We start from the raw sequence: 23,129 nt of genomic DNA on the forward strand, positions 1-23,129 counted from the left end.
TTACTATTAGGTCATTGCATTTTGGTTTAAAAACAAACAAAACAAAAAAAAACAACGGTTTGGCACTTGTCCCACAAAAGGCATCTAATTTAATGTTCTGATCAGAATTGCCTGATCCAACAATACTAAGTCATGACTGCTGCTGACTAGCTTGGCATTACTCTGTGTTAGGCAGAATTCTTATTATTTATTTTTTTTAAGCTTTCCAAATCGGAAGGAACTGATTGTTTCACGTGGCTTATATTTACATTGGTAATATTTTGTCAGCAATATTTTTGGTAAAAAAAAAAAAAACACAAAAAAACAGCAAATTAACTTACTGAAGTATAAACAAACGTTAACAATTTTTTATATTATCTATAAAAACTTAGACACCTTATATTTCACATGTTGTGCAATGTGACGGGAAACTGGTTTAGTAGCTTTTAGCATATTAAAAATAATTTTTATAATGTAATTTCCTATAAGTGCAAATCTGACATTTTACATTACAATAATGTGAAACATCAGAATTATGTTTTAACAACTTTAAAATTAAGATGATACTGAAATAATTGTTATGCTATGTAAAAATTGTATCATGACATTCTACCATGAAAAATTCTTTAAAAAATTAAAGAATTTTTCTCTAGATAGCATAATACCAATTTTAATTAATTTCTTCCAACTAGGTTAATTTTCTTTAATAAAGTTATGCTGCCTTCAGTTTTCCAATGGCAAGTAGACAAGATATGTTCAAGGTTTTCTGCACTGTAGGCACACACCCTCAAGAGGCATATCCTGATCATGTAATGACTGCATAAACTCCATCGACCTAAGGTGATACTTGTAAATAATTTATTTTTAAGGAATGGTGACTATTTAAAAATTGTTAATGTACTTTGAGAAGTTTTAAGAGTGTTTTTAATAACTTTACAGTATTGTCAGTTATAGGTTATTCAGTATTCAGGTTTGTGTTTCTCTGTTTTAAACTAAAATGTGTTTTCTAAAGAAAAATATAATAGTTTACACAAATGTACAATCATAGAGTAAGCATTTTAAGCTGGCTACTAATGTTCTATAGATTACAAAGCAAGAAAACTTTCCATAAAGATAAGTGATCTTTTGCCTGAAGAGTACAGATAAAAAACAAAGATGTGTGCAGGCAAAGATGAGTGCAAGGGAGAACTGATGCTTCTCTTCTTTAAAGAGACAGTCACCAAATACTTGGTTTAGCTCAACTGTTGACTTGGGCATTGAGAGAGATGATAGATACATCTTTGGAAAGTGAAGTCAATGTTCAAGAGGTGCTAGAAGCTTTACTTTTTAGTGATCAGAAATATTTAATGCATCTTTTCAGACAGGAAGAATTCTATCAAGTATTCCCTTATAAAACCAAATAACACTTCTTCATCAGTAACTTTTAGAACTTAAAGCAAAATGTAAATGGAATTGTAGTCAACCTATGAATCCTAGTAGATTTTACAATATGTAATTTATGTTGTTTACAGTATATAAACACTAAGGTTTGTGTTGAATGTGATCAGGAATAAAAGTATCCCACAGGCATCTGACAAAAATTCCAGAATTAACCAAAGAATTATTTATTTGAGGTTGGGCAATCCCAGCATTTTGGGAAGCCAAGGTGGGTGGATCACGAAGTCAAGAGTTCGAAACCAGCCTGACCAACATGGTGAAGCCTCTTCTCTACTAAAAATACAAAATTAGCTGGGCATGGTGGCACATGCCTGTAATCCCAGCTACTCAGGAGGCTGAGGCAGGAGAATCGCTTGAACCCAGGAGACGGAGGTTGCAGTGAGCTGAGATTGCACCACTGCACTCCAGCCTGGGCGACAGAGAGACTCCATCTCAAGAAAAAAGAAAAAAAAAGGTTTATTTGAATAATTGGAAGTCAGTTTATACATTACTATTTTTCAACAGTAGGGAATTTCTCCAATTACATTCATGTTGAATGAATTTTTATTTATACGTAGCTTACCCTTCCAAAATAAAAGTGGGTTTTGTTTTGTTTTGGTGTTGTTTTGTTTTGTTTTGTTTTTTGAGATGGAGTTTCGCTCTTGTTGCCCAGACTGGAGTACAGTGGCACAATCTCAGCTCACTGCAACCTCTGCCTCCTGGGTTCAAGCGATTCTCCTGCCTTAGCCTCCTGAGTGGTTGGGGTTACAGGCATCCACCACCAGGCCCAGGTAATTTTTTTTGTATTTTCAGTAGAGATGGAGTTTCACCATGTCGGTCAGGCTGATCTTGAACTGCTGACTGCAGGTGATCCACCTGCCTGGGCCTCCCAGAGTGCTGGGATTACAGGCATGAGCCATCACGCCTGTCGAAAAGTTTTGTTTGAATAAACAATATCCGAAAGACAATTCGTTTCTTCAGATATATTTTGAAATTCTCCTAGAGAGCTAGTGTTTCTAATAATTTTCACAATTTAAAAACAGCTTTTACACTGTTGAAGCTGGGAAAACTTTCCATCTCTTCTTAATAGTGCAAGATATTGTAAATTCTTTTCTGTGTTTAATGTTTAATGAAATGAGTATTAAACTTAAATTACTGAAGTACCTGGGAGAAGTAATGATGTGTACTTTCAAAAAAATGGAAAATGTTTTTATTTTTATTTGCTATAATTTGTTAACATGACTGATACGTAAAATTAAACTTTGGAGCACAATGAAATGCCGCTTATTTTTACCTTGTTTGGGCTTAACGTAGGTATTTAACGTTTATGTCTTCAAAATGCCTTGATAAATTAGATAATCTCTGACTTTACTGTCCATATGGAGTTTGCCATTCTTTATGGATAAGAGAATTTAAGGAAAAATTACTGCTCTTTCTTCAGTCTTTTTATATCTATCTGACTTAAAATCTGTTACTTTATTAAAAGGCTTCAACAGGTTGTTAGGATGTATTCTTACATGTAAGAATAGGATGTATTCTTACATGTAAGAATAGGATGTATTCTTACATCCTAACAACCTGTTAGGTTCACATAATGACCCCATTTGAATCCAAATTTGTGTATATTCTTTTCTTATGCCAGCAGTATTTGTATACTGTTTTAACTTACGTTTGTTCTCTTGAGTATTAAAATTTAAACATATATACCAAGGTCTCAGTTTCTTTTTTGGAGTATTCTGAATACACTCTGATCACTTAATTCATGTTGGAAATTGCATATAGGAAGCATTCATAATTTGAGAAGAATACTATTTAAAATGCTTTCTTTATATTTGTGGAATTTATTTCACTGCACCCAGGAGATTATAAGGCTTTGTCATTAATCAACAGTATTTCTTCCCCAAGTTGCTGTATATGCTGGATGTTTGTTCCAGAAAGACCAGACTCAACGTTTAATAATCTTTGAGATAATAGAGATAATTTGTTGGTTATCAAGGTAGAATTCTATAGATCATACAAGCATCATGTTCACCAAAGATGACTGATAGTAGGAATTTCCAATTTTCAATTCCTGTAATCCTGTTTTAATTTCACACTTTGATACAGTGAATATATTCTTGCATACTCATCTTTTTCCTACATTCATGACCAGAGCAATTATAAAAAGCAGTTAATTCCATATATATTTCTTGTGACATTTCCAAAAAAGGAAAGAAAAACAGCTTAGACAAAATTTTAATTATATTTTCCTAACCCTTTGTGAATGTAAAATTTTATAACCTAAAATTCATTTTATGAAATTTTGGGTAACATTGGGAAAGTTATTTATTTATTTATTTATTTATTTATTTATTGTTATTGAGACGGAGTCTAGCTCTGTCACCCAGGCTGGAGTGCGATGGCACAATCTCGGCTCACTGCAACCTCTACTCCCCAGGTTCAAGTGATTCTCCTGTCTCAGCCTCCCCAGTAGCTGGGGTTAGAGGCGTGTGCCGTCACGCCTGGCTAATTTTTTGTGTTTTAGTAGAGATGGGGTTTCACCATGTTGCCCAGGCTGGTCTCGAACTCCTGAGCTCAAGCAATCCACCCACCTCGGCCTCCCAAAGTGCTAGGATTACAGGCGTGAGCCACCGTGCCCAGCCTGGGAAAATATTTAAAATGTGCCAGTAAGTCTGAAAATATAAAGGCACACATTTTATTAAATTTAAGCTGTTTTCTTACACTGTTTTGTTCTTGTAGAAAAACACAGTAAGACTTGAGGAAATAGTACATGCAAAGATATGGTTATAAGGATATTAATTATAGAATATTAATATTGGTATAGCTATAAAATAACAGTCATTAAAAACATTGTAGACGATGACTTATCTTAAAAGTAGTACATATGGTGATGAAGTGGTTTGTTTTGAGAAACTGCAGTGATAAAACATTATTACATAATATTTCTTCTGCATTCAGCCAGGAATAGCACAGTACTTGTTACATCGTATATGGGCTCAATAAAGGTTATCTATTAACCTCTTGTGGGCAGTCTTTTAGTGTTTCATATCATACATTAATATGATTTTCTTAAATTACTTTAGGTAAATTATTGGAATGAACAAATAGAATAGAATGAATTAGAGTTGCGTATGACTGTTGACTTCTAGTAGTGAAATGTGGCAGTGTTAAAACTCTAGTTAATCTACTCAAACCATCATTTTTATTAATACCTACTGATTTCTATTCTGGAAGATAGAGGAATAAGTCATATTCAAGAACCTTGGATTTATATAGCACTTTGCAAGTCACAAAATACTTGTAATTACATAATATGCAATCTTTCCAACAATTCCATGAGATGGGTATTATCATTAGAATGTAAGCACCAGGAAGGTAAGAATTACATCTGTTTTGTTTACCACTGTGCTCCCAAAGCCCAAACCAGTCCCTGGCACTTGGTAGGCATTCAGTAACTCTTTGTTAATAAATGAATGAACTCCCTTTTTACAGATGAGGAAACTAAGGCTCAAGAAAGTTGTTAGTCAATTTAAAAATACCTACTGGGATAGATTAATTGGATTTTATTTAAAGGATGATTTTTTTAAAGCTGTTTATACTTTTCCACAAAGTTGTTGAGTTGTTCTCCATGTTAATATCCAGAAATAGGACTTATGTAGCATATTTAAAAAACATCTGGAATATCACCTCTCGCTTTTTATTTCTTGGAAAAATCTTTGTTTTTGAATTACCCTTTATTAAATATTGTAAACTTGAAGATTTAGAGATTAGCATATTCTTATATCTTCTAGTTTAATATTTATAAATCACTGTGTACAAAGCATTGTTCTGGGAACAGTGAAATATTGCATTCAGTCCCAGGACAATACGATAAAGGTGCTCTGTAAATATTTGGTGGATAAATGAACGAGAAAAAAATCTAGCACAAAATGCTTATGCAGTATTGGCAATTAAAATAAATTTTCTGACAGTGCAATGGAAATAGACATTGATCAAAGTTACTGTAAGTAACCCTAGAACCTCCTTTAAAAAAAAAAAAAAAAAACGTTTAAAAATAAATGATTGTCCACTGAGCAGGTTTCATATGCTTCGCCCAAAAGAAAAAAAAAAATGTAAATTTCTCTCACATAGCCTTGAAGATGTGATACAAAGTTGTATTATGTAGATCCCTTTAATAATTCATTGCACCATGTTAGACATGCCGGAGTCTAATGACTAATGGTTGAATAATAGGTTCACCTGTGGTGTGTATTGGAAGGAGAGTGAAATGTGACATTTAAAAATTTTTTTTTTTTTGAGACAGAGTCTCGCTCTGTCGCCCAGGTTGGAGTGCAGTGGCCAGATCTCTGCTCACTGCAAGCTCCGCCTCCTGGGTTTACACCATTCTCCTGCCTCAGCCTCCTGAGTAGCTGGGACTACAGGCGCCCGCCACCTCGCCCGGCTAGTTTTTTGTATTTTTTAGTAGAGATGGGGTTTCACTGTGTTAGCCAGGATGGTCTCGATCTCCTGACCTCGTGATCCGCCCGCCTCGGCCTCCCAAAGTGCTGGGATTACAGGCTTGAGCCACCGCGCCCGGCCTAAAATTTTTATTTGAATCCCAAGCACCGAAATTAAATGAAGGCAAGTGTCTTCAAACAGCAATTTGCAGTAGTTTCTGTTTACCCTAAGCATCAGAAAAAGTATCTTTTGAAGTGTGAGTGCGTGAAGCCCCAGGAATCCTTACAGGTAAGGGGGAAAAAAAATCAACCCTGCTGAGAATTATAGTCTTTGAAATCTATGAGGCTCAATGGGGAAGTTAAGTGAGAATAGTTTGGAATCCTAAGGGGATATGCCAGCGGATAGGAGCCAGTCATTTTTCCTTTGACTTTACCCATTATTTTCCCCCATCCCAACTCTTCACCTGGCACAGTTATCCTTCATGTCTCAGCTTAAATATCACTTACTCAGAAGCCTCCAGACCCTCCAAGCTTGGGTTGGGTGCCTCCAACCTTACATTTTTTTCATCATTGCATTGCATCTAACACTAATTTCCCATTATCTAAATCTCTCACCAAACCTAGAATGGGAACTGTCTCACTTGTTCACAGTTGCACCCCCTGTGTTTAGCACAGTGCCCAGATGTTTGTGGAAGGAAGGAAGGAAATGTACTTTTACTGATAAGAAATAAGCCATCAATATGTGTAAAGAGAACCTCTAGCTTGATTTTGTTGACCCACCTACAGTGCAGGGAGTTTCCCTGAGAAAATGGCATGGTGGAGTTTGAAGAGGCCAGCAGACATAACCTGTTTTACTTTTAGAGAGGAGAGGAGGGAGGAGGAAAAGAGGGCAGTTATGAGAGGCCTTAAAGTTACGGATTTCTTTTGTTGCATTAACATCTAGAGATTGTAGTATTTTTACAGAAGAAAGATGTTGGAAACGTCCCAATTTATTGTCTAGGTTTTTTAAATTTTAAAATATTTATTTTCAGGGTCGTGAGAGGCTACTCAGAGCATAACACTGACATAGACTAGCAAGGGTCCTGCCACCACCCAAGTTAATCCTCACAGGGAACAGAGGAGGAAACTCAATCTGTTAGTTTTATTTCTTTAAAACCAATCTCTGAGCAGCAGAATAAAGTCAAAATAATCGAGGTAGTCATCCCAGGGCGTGATGGGAGTCATCCCAGGTGCTAGCCCCTTCAACAGGTCCTCGATGTACTGAGTCTAGCACAGTAGATTCCTTTTATTATCTGTATTTATGATTGGTTCTAAAGCAGTCTACTTGGCCACAATGCAGTAAGACATCATTCATTTGCTCATTTAGCAAACAAGCTCTCTGAGAATCTACTCTGATATCAAGTGTCTGCTCAGACACTAAGTTAGGTGCTAGGGATATTGCGATAAGCCCAATTACTGCTCTTAAAGTGATTACAAGCTTCATTCCAGCGTTGCCTTTTTTTTTTTTTTTAATGTGATGTTCTTTTTGACTGTAGCCTACTCACTTCTTTCTTTGTGATATATTTCACTCATGGGATAAAATACCTCTATGAGAACAGCTTGTGTTTTCCCATATTGCTTCAGATTGGGAGCCCATAAAAATTAAAAATGAAAAAAGAAACTGATATTTGTGTCTCTGCCTCAAGAACAAGAGTCATTTACTGCTAAGAGTGGTTACTCAGAAAATACAATAGTGAGAATCAAGTCCTAAACCAGTGACTGAAAACACGAAATCTGAGCTTTCTCTGGGTAAGCCATTAGTTTAAAAATAAACTCACATCTCTAATACAAGAATGCTTTTCTAACTCTCTAAAATATTTCCTGTGCCACTAGGGATTGATTCCACCCTGCTCCCTCCACTAAGCTCTACCTCGGTCTTAACAAATAAACCATGATAACAGAGATGAAATCTCAAACCAGCTTCCTGTGTGATGGGCTGGTCTCCCTACAGCCATTTCAATTACATAAGAGGACCACAGCTTTGAGCAGGTGCTCCCTGTGATTCAACGTTTGTGTCTTGTCCCGCTGCTCCAGCAGATGACAGAGGAAACTTGTTCTGTAAAATACATTGCTATGAATCACAGAACACCTTCCAGACCTTTGCATCCACCTGGCTGGCCTCTAGCCCAAGAGACCCAAAGACATTCTAGAAAGATCTAGTGTGTTTATTTCAGCTCTTATGGTTGCAAGAAGCAGAGAGTCCCTTTAGCTTTCTTGAATAGTGTGTTGGTTTATGAATACATGCAACCAAAAGGATAACAAGAATCCAGTAGCAACCCAGAAATATGTGTACACTGAGTCTTACAGAAGCTGGAATTAGAATCATTCAGAAGTCTAGGACTCTAGAGACAAGTAATCTTGTAGCAGGACAAGCTGCAGACAAAACCCCTCAGACACCAACTTAAAGAAGGAAAAGCTTTATTCGGCTGGGAGCTTCAGCAAGACTCGTCTCCAACAACCGAGCTCCCCAGGTGAGCAATTCCTTCCCTTTTAAGGGCTCACAACTCTAAGGGGGTCCACGTGAGAGGGTCATAGTCGATTGCGCAAGCAGCGGGCACATGACTGGGAGCTGCATGCACTGGTAATTAGAACGGAATAGAACAGGACAGGGATCTTCACAGTGCTTTTCCTATGCAAATAACCGATTAGGTCAGGGGTCGTTCTTTAACTACCAGGCCCAGGGTGTGGTGCTGGGCTGTCTGCTTGTGAATTTCATTTCTGCCTTTTAGTTTTCACTTCTTCTTTCTTTGGAGGCAGAAATTGGGCATAAGACAATATGAGGGGTGGTCTCCTCCCTTAATCTCATCTCCCTTCCTATAGCCTGAGTTCCCAACTCTTTGCTCTGGTGCTCTGCCATGAATATACTGTTGCCAATGTCCCAGTTTCTGCTCTGCTTTCTGTGTTTTCTTGCATCTTCACAAAAACAAAACAAAACAAAAAAAACCCTGTCGATATCATTTGCCAGTCTAAGGTCTTAATAGAGAATCTGATTGTCTTAATCACCATTGTGTCTTTTGGGGAGAGCATTTTGCTCTAGCCACTGCCTAGGTCACCAGTCAACCAATGAACTGGCTACCTTTAGATCACAGATTTTGACCAATTCGTGTGTGAATGGTCACATGGTCTGGAGCATGGCTACCTTAGCACAAGGGTGAGAATAGCTTGGCTGACTTGTCTTAGCAGAAGCTGCAGCCCAGCAGTTTTCCCTAAAAATCCGGGCATGATTGATTTGTGTAGTGCTCTTGGAAAACAAGTCCAGAATTCAGTTGAATTTTGTCTGAGCTACCTAGGGAGGTCATTTATATTAAGGGACCATCAGTTTCCAGCATTGACCTTTTAGGTCATTGAGACCACTGTGATGGAGATGTGTCCCCTGGACCCTCCCAAGTTCAAACCTGTATTTTGGTGGCTAGAAATGTTTAAATATATGAATTTTTCTGAGGATGAGCATCTATAATGTCCAAATCAGCAAAATTGTAGTTTTTTCTTGGATTCTTGAGAATCACCTCCCTAAATGGACTCACAATGGGACTTTCCAAAGCCCTTTTTCTGAGTAGGAGATAAAAATGTTCCAGAAGTTCACTTCTCAATTTCAAGAGGTGCTATCTCAATGCTTACACTGCATTGTCAAAACAAGCTACAGCAATGTTATCAGTTCCTTAATACTAGCAGTAAAACCAGTGCTTGGGAATCATGTAAATAAAACAATGGATTGGTTAACTTTTTCTGTTGGTGGTTTTAGTATTTTGTAGACACGGTCTGAGGTGCTCACAGTTTATTTTATGAGACACACTTATTTCTATCCATGAAATTCTGTCTCAACATGACTTCCAATGACTCCTTGAAACAGCTTTTACCTGTCTTGACTGTTTTTCCCTCCTAAGAAATTTCTGTTAGATGAAAGGGCACAACTGTGTAAGTTAAAGATGATTTTTATTCAACCCCCAAGCTGTGAAACCAGTAGAGATGTTAAATATATTCACTGCTTACCATGCCCATTTGCTTCCTAGCACAGCAGGACTTTGCTTTTCCTTGCAATTCTTCCTTGTTTAAATAACTGCAAAAAGAAGCCATTTGCAGATTTTACCCCCATATTTAGAGCTTCTTTCTAAACCCTGAAGGGGTTCTGAGATTGCACTTAATTAGAACCCACTTTGTGCCAGACACTGTGCTAAGTTCTTTACATGTAGTAACTGATTTAATTTTTACCAATCTATAAGGTACCATTATTATAATCCCCATTTTATGGATGAGGAAACAGGCACTGAGAAACTTTTTCCATTCCTCTGCTTTTTGAAGAAGATCTGACGCTAAGTCATCTCAAACAAATACTTGATCATGAGCTATTTAGCTTTCTCCAGAAGTGATGCCACTGGTCAGAAGAATATGCTGGTGATGCTGGTCACGAATGACTCAGGTGTGTTGGCCATGTCCCCAGGGTGCCTGGTTTGTGCCATGCCGGCGTACACAGATACACACAGCCCTTGGCCTCTCCCAGAGCAAGGACAACCAACTATATCCTCTCTCACATCTTCAATTTCTCTCTTCCCAGCTTTTCCTTAGTCCTAAAAACATGCTGAAGTCTTCACTTGCTTGCTTTCTTCTTTTTCTCCCTGCTCCCTCACGCGCAAGTTACTGCCATGTATTGGTCAGGCTGGGCTAGGCTTTTGCAGAAACGATAAACGATCTTTGTGCCTTGTGGCAATAAAGGTTACGTCTCGCTCATGCTAGATGTCCATCAGGGTCACCTGGGGCTCTGCACATCGTAGTTGCTCAGAGACCCAGGCTGATGGAAACTTTGTCTTGACAAGTGCTTTGGCAATTGATTACCATGACACGGAGAAGTGGGGGATGCGAACAGTCAACCCCTTCTTTTTGACACTCCTTTCTTGCTCCTCCCGCCATAGTTTTTCTGATTCTTCTCATGAGTCTCTGATCCCTAACTCCTGTTTTCTGACTTTTCTTCTTCCTCTGCCCTTTCCATGTAGCTCTTTCTTAAGAACTATCTCTTGGCCCTCTTCTCTCCTAATAGATATCCTCTCTTGGCATGTCTTCCAAACTGTGGTTTCCAGTAAGATTTCTGTGTGAATAATTTCCAGATCTTTATTTTCATCTCTATTTCCCTGAGCCCCAATTTCACTGTCAACAGCCATCAGTCTTCAAATCTATCTAAAACGGAATTTTCATCTCTACCAAATCTACATTTCCTCCTGGCTCTCCTATTTCTGTTGACTCCTCTCCTGTCCCGACATTGAAACTCAAACTATTTTAGAATGTGTCTCAAATCCATCCCCTTCTCTGTTACTGACCATGTTCATGGCCTCCTCACCTCTCTCCTGGAAGACAATAGCTTCCTAATAGCTCTTTGACCACACTTTCAACTTTTCTAAATGGTTCAGGGCTACACACTGTACAATGCTAGGAAGCACCATTCACAATGTATTCTAGGGTAATGGTGCCCCCTGGAGTTGTGCAGTGGAGTAGCTCTGCAGACCCCACCCAACTGACCTTACATAGCTCAAGTTGAATCCTGACGCTCCACTGCTCAAAAACTTCCTTGGTTTCCCATTCCAACCTGAACGAAGGCCACATGCCTTGGCTCTGTCTCCTACAGGTCACAATGGAAGTCACCCTCCCTCTTCTGAAATTCCACATCTCTCCTACACCAAGTAGCACTTTCTATCCTGCATTTTAATGATTTAAGAATACTCTTACCTCCTCGATGTGTGAAAATTTACTTCTTACTTGAGAAGTTAAATTAATAAAGATTCATTTGTTGCAAATGATAGGAAAACATAAGAGAAATGGCTTACCTTTAAAAAGATAATGTATTGGCTCACATCAATGAGCCTTGCAGAGAGTACATCCTACTGCTTGAGGCATAACTGGATGTGGACTTACCCCACATCCTCGGGATTCTCTCTTTCTCTTTCCATTTGAGGAAGCTGAAACCACAACAGGCCTGTCTGGGACAGCTGGAGCCAAGGCTGCCACAGTAGTGAGAGCAGAAGGAGCACACTCTCACTTCTCCCTTTTCCTCTCTTCCAGTGGCCCACTGGTGCCTTCCACTGGCTGACCCTAGAGTCTGGGACATGCAGCTGTGCAACTCAGAGCAGAGCAGATCAGGGGAACGAAAGGAGTGGGTATGAGGGCAAACAAGCAACCACAAGCACGAATACCTTTCTCAAAGTCTCATAGCAGTAAGTGGTGGAGCCTGGCCTTGAACCCACAGCTGGGGCTTTGAATCCTGCCCCTCCATGCAGCAAGGAGGCATGAAAATACATTTCAGCCTGAGGCATCTGAGTGAGCTAAGGCCAGCTGGGAAACTCTGGAAGGTGTATGGAAATAGCAGAGAGTTTCTTTGGGCTGCCGTGTTAAGGTGCTTACAGAAGAACAATGGCAAATAGAAGTCCACATTGCATAAAGCCTACAGGACTGGGCTGGAGTTTGGTTTTTGTTCAGGATGCAAAAGGGAAGTTATCAAAAGAAAAGGAAAAGTTAAGGTAAGTTATAGTTATAAAAGTGTCAGAAACAGGAAAAAAAATACTTGGACTCACCTCAAATAAAATCAAGATACAAAATGAAATAATTCTAAAGAGCAAAAACTACAATACCATAAAGAGTTGATTTGTTTCCTGATTTTTGTATGGTTGCCATCTTGGATACTGATAACAGAAATTAGGAATGAACATTCCTTTATTCCTTCAAGTGAAAACCTACTATGAGCTGGGGACTGTGTGGGAGTTTTAGAGGATGTCAACATGAACCATTTGTTGAGTTTTTCTAATATTTCCCTTGTCTTTTGAAGTGCAGGGGAGTGCCCCATGTCATGACCTTTTGTCTGAAAAGAGATCTGAGGCATACAAAAAGTACATTGAAAGGTTGTTCACTTTGTATTCTATGTGTGGTTTTAAATCTCAAGGTTATATGCTCTGGCTGGCTTTGTCTGAAGTTAAATGGCCTGACTTGCAAATAATATTGATGGAATGTGCATAAAAAAAGAAGTGACCACAAGGACAGAAAATGTCTCTGGGTGAGGGCGGTAAACTGGGAGATTTTTACATGTTTATTGGGGTAAGACTGACTAGTTCTAAGCCCCTTGATGCTTTTATTTTTAAAATCACAAACTGATAATACTTGCCACTTAATCATATCATTCACATCTTCTATAATTCAGATGCTTTAACTAAATGTCTGATTCTGAATCATACAGTAGGCATATCACAAAGGAACACTGTATGTTATATAAACTGGACATCTGCAGATGGCTAACTATCATTTTGAATCAACAAGCAGCGAGTTAGCATATATGTATCCCTAGGTAGTTGAAAAATGTAGTCCAACCTCCCCCATAACCTAAAACTTAGATAACCCATTTATTTATTTATTTATTTATTTAACATTTATTTAGCACCTGCTATCTTCCATGAATTTAACAGAGATTTATTAATTGCCTATATGTGTTCAGCTATGCCTGATGGTGAACAAAATAAAGATGGGTTGACCCCTCATGGAGCTTACGCTCTAATGGAAGTGGCATCTACACCTGTGGTTTGGTGCAGATTGTGCTGTGAAAAACCTCACTGTTTAGCAGAGAAGACAGACTTACAGTCAGCACAGCTGCAAACACAATGTGATGAGTGCATGAAAGTGTGCTTTGGGAATGAGTGGTGATCTCTGAGTGCCCAGGCAAAGCTTTTCCAAGAAGCGAATGCAATAGCTGGACCAGGAAAGAAGAAACGGAGCTTCTGGACGTTTGGAGAAATGCATTTTAAGTTGAAGGAGTGACAGGATGCTGAGATATGGAAATGGGAAACAGCATTCCGTTTGGAATGTGTGCTCTGAGGGTGTGGGAACAGTGGTCAAAGCTAAGTCATGCAGAGCCTTGTGGGCCACGTGATGGAGTTTGGGTTTTATTGGGAGGCATATGGAGGTAATTGATGAATATGAAACAGAGGAATGACATGAATGGGTGTGCCCCTTAAGAAACCATCTACCAGCACTAAGACTCCAGGAACTGCGATCAGTGTAACTTGGCCATTCTCTGTGGGCGTTGGGGGGTGTTGTATGTGTATGAGGGAGGAGTCTAGGAGGCTCTCACACTTCTGTCTGTTTGCAGCAGCCTCTATTTGACCTCCAGACTCCAGACTTTTCATACTAAACACATTATGCAGGCCACAACCAGGTCTATCTTCTTTGAACAGATCTTTTGCCATGTAGCATCTTCACTCCAAAATTTTGAGTTTTTTTTTCCCCAAGATGGAGTCTCACCCTGTCGCGCAGGCTGGAGTGCAGTGGTGCAATCTCAGCTCACTGCAACCTCCCTCTCCCTGGTTCAAGTGATTCTCCTGCCTCAGCCTGCCAAGTAGCTGGGACTGCAGGTGCGGGCCACCACACCCAGCTAATTTTTGTATTTTTAGTAGAGACAGGGTTTCACTGTGTTAGCCAGGATAGTCTCGATCTCCTGACCTCATGATCCACCCTCCTCGGCCTCTCAAAGTGCTGGGATTATAGGCATGAGCTACCGCACCTGACCAATTTTGAGTGTTTCTTACACCGCAAATGTGAATTTTTGAACTTCCTTTGAAAGATCTTCATTGAGTCTTAAAATCCCCTACTCACCCGAACACTCCTTTTCTCACTGTTAAACAAACATTCTGTCCTCTTCCATCTCAGTGCCCTTGCTATCTTCTTGCTAGGTATCCTAAGTGCACCATCCTCCAAGACTAGTTTAAGCCTCATCACCTTTATGCAGTCTTCTGACCACTTCATGCCTACCTGATCCACTGTATCCTCATCTACTGTAGCTTGGAGCTAAGTGCCTGACACTAGACTATAATAAGCTTCTCCAGGCAAAGAATTTTTGTCTATTTTGTCCACTGCTATATTCACACACTAAGAATAGTGCTTGGAAGGTAGTAGGTATTTGACAAACATTTGCTGAATGAATGACTATGAAGTCCTTTATAAAAATGTAACAAATAAAACACTATCAAGAATAAAACACTTAATGAATCTGATCATGCATTGAGTCAACAAGCATGTACTGAGTGAATTCTATGTGACAAGCATTGTGATAGCTTCCGGGTATTCAAAAAATAATTAGACTTGGAGTTCATCCTCAAAAAGTTCATAGTGAGAACAAAATCATTGTCCTACAGAATCAAATTCTGGTGAATATTTACATTTTCACACACATTAAAAATCAGTAGGGAACAATATAACCAGTACATTTTTGTCAAAAAGAAAACAAGAATTTCATGTCCTTTAGATTTCAACATTTTAAAAGTCTGATAATACCAAAACTTGGTGAAGATGGGTAGTAACAACAACCCTCAAACATGGCTAGTAGGAAGGAAAATCAGATGCTTTCTAATTTTGGGATGCTTTCTTAGTTATTTAGTAAAGGTGAAGACGTGTGTACAAGACAATCCAGCAATTTCAGTCCTACATAGAGAAACTCTCAGATGTGTGCACATGGAGACATTACAATCATGCTAATTACAGCACTCTTTAAAATGAACAGCTAGAAACAACCGAGATGTCCCATCAATAGCAAAAGGGATAAGTAAATTACGGTTGTATCCAAACAATTGAATCTTCTGGAAGCGAAAATAAATAAACTTGAGCTACAATTATTCACATAACTCAATCTCATAAATATATTGAATAAAAAAAACAAATTGTAGAATGATAATTTAGCAAGATCCTAATTCTGCAAAGTGTAAACATAGAAAATAATACAGTATGTTATTTGTGGCTTGATATATATGTAATAAAAGTAAGAAATATGCCTGATAGGGTGCCTAAACATCCAGGTTTGCCTAGGACCTTCCCTGTTTTAGCACAGAAATTCCTGTATCTCGGGAAACTCCTCAGTCCCAGACAAATCAGGACAGTTGGTCACCTTACTTGAAAAAGGTAAACACTAAGCCTAGAATGGTGGCTACTTCTTGGGGAAGTGAAGGAAATGGGACTGAACAAGGTTATACTGGGTATAGTTCAGCTGAATTTGTAATGTTCTATTTCTTAAGTTGGATTATGAGTATGTAAGTGAGACAATTCAATGCAGTCAGATTGGGAACACAGATCCAATAGAGTAAAAATAAATTAGAAAAAAAAGGGTATCTCAAAGCAGTTATTTATCCATGAACTTAACCGGTTATGGAGAAAGGACGATCATTTCATCTTTGACCATAACCTAAAAACTGCCAAGAGTAAGAGCCACCTCATCTGAGATGTTTCTTTGAGTATTTCTCCCTCCCCTCTCACCACCATCCCCTCTCAGTCCTTTCACCTATATAAGGATTGCAGAGCTTCTTCTGGAAATACACACACAGACACAGACACACAGACACACAGACACACACACACACACACACAACACACGCACTAGGCACTCAGAGCCAACATTCATACAGTAGTTTCCTGAACTACCTGTAAATATCCCTTGTCTCTCTTGTCTTTCTTAACCAAGTTCCCTGAGGGCAGGCTCTGCTTGACACTACCTTCACATTCTGCTGGCAGGAAGGGGAGTGCTCCAGAGCCAGGGCCCTGGAAATACTTTACATCGTGATTTCACCACTCACTAACTCTGTGACCTTGGGAAATTAACCACACCTCAATGTCCTCAACTATAACATGAGGATAGCACTCCTTATAAGGCAGATATGAGGACCAAGTAAGAAAATGCTTCTAAAACACTGAGTGTGATGCTTGGGAAATACGCTGAGCCTAATATGGTTGATTGGTAAAATTTTAAATAATTAAAAACAGTAATTCTAAGGTACAGGAACAAAATATATTAAATACATATTTCAATACCATGCAAATTATTTTAAACTGTGATATAGGATTAAAATAAATCTAGTGAGGAAAGGCAGGAGGAATAAGCTTCACATTCTCACCCAACCATCTGTAGAAATATTAAAATTAGAACATTTTTATGACAGAGAATTGTCATGTTCGTTGAACTGAATTGTGAAAAAAAAAATGGTCAGGTTCTGTTTAATGTAACGATTCCTATGAGACTAATTAAAGTCTGAAACTCTGTTTCTTTTTTTGGAAGCCATGTCTGCTTAAAATGAGCTCTAATTGTCCCTATTTACACACTGACTGCAGAGTGCCCATCCTGCAGCAGACAACTCTGTAATTAGCTCCATTCAAGAACAAAGCAGTGACCATCTTTCAGCTGCTTTCTGGCTTTTGAGCTTAGGAAGCAAAGAAGAGTTTTTTTGGCTCCCTTGCAAAATGGAATTTAAATCTGCCACAAGCAATCAGTTGCAAGAATGATAATTGCACAGTTTGTTACAATTGATTTATACAGGCCCCAGGAAAGAATGAAGATCTCCTGACTAAAATTGTCAAATGAATAATTAATGATATGTGAAATTTTCCTTCCTTGGGATTTTACTGGCTGCATCTAGAATAAACCGGTAATGCTGACCTATTACTCATGCACTGTATAAACCAGCTGATATTTTGAGACTGTCTGTCAATCACTCTCATAGATATCATCCTCCTGAATAGTCGCCATGATCTGCTTCATATTCAACATTCTGCACTTTTCAGATGAAGAACTTTCAATGAAAAAAATTAATTGAATTACAACTTGTAAAAGAACAAATGCAAAGGTTAAAATTTTGCTACTGAGTCCACAAAACTTTTAAGCATCACCTAAATCTTTTACAAAGGAGCATGTGAACCAGATTAGTGCCCCTGCTCCCCCACAACACACACACGTGCACATGCACATTCAGCTCAGAGGAAATGGAATGATTCCACTTGGGTGTGTCATATACAACTATCTATTTTATCTATTTTGCTTGTTTAACCCCATCTATAAGTCTTTTTTTATTATGTGAATTTAACCCATCTACATTTATTGTGATTACTGATGTATTTGAACTATCTGCCATCTTACTCTGTTTCTATTTTGTTTGTCTTTTGCTTCTTTTTTCTTCTTGCCTTCTGTTTTCTTCTTTCTCCTTTTTCTTTTCAACAGTTTGCAAACATTCCATTTCTATCATTTCAATGGTTACATTAAAAAGGTTAATACACATACAAAATGCAACTCTTAAATGAAACAAGGAACTTAGCATGCTTGTTTTCTCTTTCAACCCCACCCACTACCATCTTTTCATATTATTATTATCTAGAATGTCAGGTCCCTCTTGTCTTTAAATAAGAAAAAATAATTATTCCTATTTTTTGCAGCCCATAATTATTTCTATTTTATAGTCAGTAATTGTATCCTTCCCCTTTTTCAAGGATTTCTTTATCTTCCTTTAGTAATTCTGTGGGAGAAGATCTTTGGATAATAAACTAGGTTAGTCTTTGCATGAAGATGTCCATTTCATCCTCACTTTTAAAAATATATGCTTGCCTTTGTGAATAGGAAATCTCATCACATGATACAAAATTCAAGTAAGCTAAATGTTGTCTCAGTTGGATATAGAATTCTAGATTGAATACTGCTTTCTTGAGGCATGAATATCACTATATTTTTTCTGGCATCCACTTTTACTGATTAGAAATTTTCCTTCAGCCTGATTGTCACTTATTGTGGTTTTTCTCTGGTGGCTTTTAAGAATCTTCTCATTCTTCTTGATGTTCTGGTTATTGTATTCTACAAGGTGCTTAGAGTGGAAATTTTTTAAAAAGTTGTCCTGCTTGGCACTTGATGTACCTTTTTACCCTGAAGACTCAGGTCAGACTATAACAATCTGTCTTTCATGTCTCGAAACTTCATTTTCATATTTTCTGCCACTTTATTTCTCTGGCTGTTTTGGGTGATGGCCTGACTTTCAATCATTAATTCTTTCTTTAACTAAATCCCGTCAACTGCATTCAGACTTTCCAGGATTTTTTTTTATTGGTACCTTTTTATAATTCATTGTTCTCCATTATAACCTCCATTGTTGGATATTCTGTCTTTCAAGATTTTAAACATAGTTCAAAGTCCTTTGGGGATTCCTGTATTTCTATTTCTTTGGCTATAAAATGTCCTCTATTTGTTGGGTTTGTTGGATCTCTTTCACAGATTTGGATTAACTCATGAATTGTTAAGCCTGTGGCCTCAGTCCTCACTTATTACTTGGAGGACTCTTTAAAATCATGACTATAGATTTTTAAATGCAAAAGTATATAAGCTATTATTTTGATGTATCTGGGCTAGAAAAAAGTTCCATGTGCTCTTATTTCTTCATTGTGACTGGAAATTAGCTACTTTGATTTAAAAAGTAAAAGTCTGAAAGAAAAAAATAAAGCAGAAAAATATATCAAATATGTTTGGATAAAGTTAAATAGAACACAATGAAAAAATTCACGTATAGATTATAGTTCTAGGACATTTTTATATAAACTTGAGTTTCTCTCTTTGGTTGGATGAGATGTATTTAAATGCAGTGTTTCTCTGAAGATAATTAATTGTGAATTATGAAATCACTCACTTTTTTTTTAATTCAACAAACATTTATTCAATGCCTCTGCACAGAACTGTACTAAGTATAGTTATACAAAGACCAGCAGGCCCTAGTTTTTTCATCTGTAAAATGGTGTTAGGATATTCCATGCAAGGTGGTTGTAAAGAGCAGATATGAAGACTATAAATTGCCTAGCAGAATTCCTGGCACATTGTAGGCATCTAATAACTGCAATAGTTATTCTCTTTGTCATTATGGATATTGTGTGAGTTTTGAACATAAACAGGTAAACAGATATTCAAACACACAAACACTTTTAAGACACAATGAAGGGACTGATCAACTGTGCTTGTGATGGCTGGGAAGTCTTTGTATAGTAGAAGACATTTGAACTGGGTCCTGAAGATTGAGTAGGAGTTTGCTAAATGGAAAGTGTAGGGGAAGTGGAAAACCATATTCAAAGACATGGACACTTGACAGTTGTATTGTATTCCGGGAACGGAAATTGTATTGTATTTCGGGAATTGAAAATACTCAGGATGTGTGGAAGATGTGGGGTGAGTAGAAGCAGGGAAAATGTGTTTGAAGAAGGTAGGCAGAGTTCAAGAAAAGAGGGAGGGACATTTCAGTTAGATGCTGCAACAGTTTGGAGGAGAGATGATGAGGGATGCAAGTCAACAAAGATTGTAGGAGTGAAGAGATGGGAGAAGACTTCAAAACAGTTGGGAAATAAAATATACAGTACTTGACATGATAGAATGTGGAAGTTCGAATGCCAATGAAACCACAGCTGTTAGATGTGGGCAAGTGACTTAACCTCTGTGGGCATTTACTTCCTCAATTGTAAACTGGAAATAAAAATAGGACGTACTTCATGGGGTTGTAGTAACGATTAAGAAAGACAAGATCTGTACAGCATTTTTAAAAGCACCTAACTCATAGAAAGTTTCAGTAAATAACTATGTGAGATGTGGAGGGTGCTGGAGGAGTCAGCAATGAAGCCCAGGTTTCTAGCTTAGCAACTGAGAGGTGGCTGCTGCTGCTACTCATGGAGACAGGGACCTCAGAGGAGGAACAAGTTTGCCTCCGAGGTCCTGCCTATCAATTAGGAAGAATCAAGCTATTGTTAAGGGTCAGCTGGAACAGGCCTCCAAGGAGCTAGGCATCTCCTTTCTTAGACAAACCAGTTCAGAGCTTTCATCTGTACCATGGCTGTGCGCAAGCCGAATACACAATACAGGGAGCGAAATGTAGGGCCTAAGATGGAAGTGTCCAGGAGGTCCTCGGGGAATCTCTGGTCACCTTACAGCTGTAATGAGAACTGTACAGAAGGTGGCTGAAAAAAAAATAGGAGCATTTTAGGAAGCAAGACTAAAAATAGCTATGCTCTGTTTGGAAGCTGAGAGGAAGAAACCATCCACTAAAGGATCAAACTCCTGATCTTAAAATTTTCATTTAGGGTTTGTGTAAGTTTCCATTTGCTAATATCATGCCCTCATGTTCAACAGTTTTTTAGGCCATAATATGTCATGTCACCCTGTAATGAAATAATACAGCCCTGTATTATTATTAATACAAGAATTAATGAATTAATAATAATACAAAAATGATTATCTTATATTATTATTCTTGATGGACAAGAAGAGATATTATTATCTCCATTTTACAGATGAGAAAACTGAGGCTCAGGGAGATATTATTTGCTGAAGTCCTCATAGCCAGAAAATAAGGCAGAATCAGGACAAGTGACAAATATTTTGATTTCTGGTTCCTTTCTCTTTCCCTTTCTTGTTATTGCTTCTTGATGTGCGTCTTATTCATGGGGAACCCTTCTTCCCGTCTCATGATGTATCTTTCCTATGAAGAACAGTCAGTCAGTTTAATTCCTGGCCCCATTCCCTTTTCTCAGTCCATCCCAGGGAGGTAGTAACTTCCTTGATTGGTAAACTTTGGAAGAATTTCACACTTTTTTCCCTCATGGAAGGAGATTGTCTGACCAGAGAGAAATTCTACTCTGCTCTTCAATTCTAAAAGGTAAGGGGATAGGAGAGCTTTTCTGATTCATTTCTGCCTGGAATTTGGTACTTAAATCTCCTAATCATGTCAGCAGGCTCATTCGGTTAGTACCCTAAACTTTGCCCTTCCACCTAGCTTCTGTAATGAATAACGTTGTTATTTTGGTTTCTATCTTTAGTCATTAGTTTATTTCCCAACTTGCTCAGAACCTGGACAGAGAAGGGTCCTATTTATTGGGGATTCCCTTGGAGACCTCCTACATATCTGCAATACTCTAGAGAGTTTAGAAACAAGAATGAAGTATGAGTTCAAACAATCATGGCCAGATATGACAATAACCACAGGAAATGTTACATGACTCAGAAAATATGTTAGACATGGCAAAGGAAAATATCTTGGGCCCCCAAAATCACTAAGCTAAAGAGAGAATTCAAGCTGGGAACTGCTTAGGGCACCTGCCTCCCATTCTATTGAAAGTTTTCCCTGTGCGCACTGAGATAAACGCATGTCTGATTGCTTCCTTTGGAAAGGCTAATCAGAAACTCAAAAGAATGCAGTGGTTTGTCTCTCACCTATCTGTGACCTGGAAGCCCCTTCCTAGCTTCCTCCACGTTTCCTGCCTTTGCTTTGAGTTTTCCCACTTTTCCAGACTGAACCAATATACTTCTGACATATACTGATTGGTATCTCAGGTCTCCCTAAAATGTATAAAACCAAGCTGTGCCCCAACTCCTTAGGCACATGTGTCAGGACTTCTGGAGGCTGTGTCGCGGGTGCACATCCTCAACCTTGGCAAAGTAAACTTTCTAAATTAACTGAGACCTGTCTCAGATTTTCTGGGTCCACAGACATTAACATAAGTTAGCTTGGAGAAGCCACTTATGGTATAAGTAGCAATTAATAGATGAAAATGCTGAAAAAGAAACCCATTCTCTTAGGAGAAAAATCAATGGACTAGATAACAAATTAACCTCTATTCGCTGCTTAGGTCTCTAGAAGAAAAATAAAATAAATATAAACCAAGTATGCAGTAGTTGTAAGAAATAGCATCATAAGGCTGGGTGCGGTTGCTCACGCCTGTAGTCTTAGCACTTTGGGAGGCTGAGGCGGGTGAATCACGAGGTCAGGAGTTCGAGACCAGCCTGACCAACATGAGGAAACCCGTCTCTACTAAAAATACAAAAAAATTAGCCAGGCATGGTGGCACACACCTGTTATCCCAGCTACTCGGGAGGCTGGGGCAGGAGAATCGCTTGAACCCGGGAGGCAGAGGTTGCAATGAGCCGAGATTGCACCACTGCACTCCAGGCTGGGTGACAGAGCAAGACTCTGTCTCAAAAAAAAAAAAAAAAAAAAAAAAAAAGAAAAGAAAAGAAATAGCGTCATAAATGAAAGCTAAGATGAGGCATAAGTTTTGAGGAAAAACCAGTTTCTATGAAATAATCTTAGACATGAGCTTCTTTCCTTAAAAAGCATCTTGGCCGGGCGTGGTGGCTCATGCCTGTAATCCCAGCACTTTGGGAGGACAAGGTGGGCAGATCATGAGGTCAGGAGATGGAGACCATCCTGGCTAACACAGTGAAATCCCATCTCTACTGAAAGTACAAAAACAAAATTAGCGGGGCATGGTGGTGGGCGCCTGTAGTCCCAGCTACTTAGGAGGCTGAGGCAAGAGAATGGTGTGAACCCAGGAGGCAGAGCTTGCAGTAAGCTGAGATTATGGCACTGCACTCCAGCTTGGGGGACAAAGCGAGACTCCATCTCAATTAAAAAAAAAAAAAAAAAAAAAAGCATCTTAAGATGCAGCCTGCCCAGATTA

The 23,129-nt window shown here is 38.5% G+C and overlaps 1 protein-coding gene across 1 annotated transcript in view; it reads left to right on the forward strand.

Annotated features, from left to right (window-relative positions):
* Positions 1–812, forward strand: part of GAS2L3 (growth arrest specific 2 like 3) — a 52,894-nt gene extending 52,082 nt beyond the window's left edge. Inside the window, exon 12 of the mRNA XM_074007591.1 lies at positions 672–812. Coding sequence (XP_073863692.1) covers positions 672–676 — 5 coding nt within the window. The 3' untranslated portion in view covers positions 677–812. The remainder of the gene's footprint in view (positions 1–671) is intronic.
* Positions 813–23,129: the final 22,317 nt, after the last annotated feature.

The sequence above is a fragment of the Macaca fascicularis genome, chromosome 11 (genome assembly GCF_037993035.2).
Source record: "Macaca fascicularis isolate 582-1 chromosome 11, T2T-MFA8v1.1".
NCBI classification, from domain to species: domain Eukaryota; kingdom Metazoa; phylum Chordata; class Mammalia; order Primates; family Cercopithecidae; genus Macaca; species Macaca fascicularis.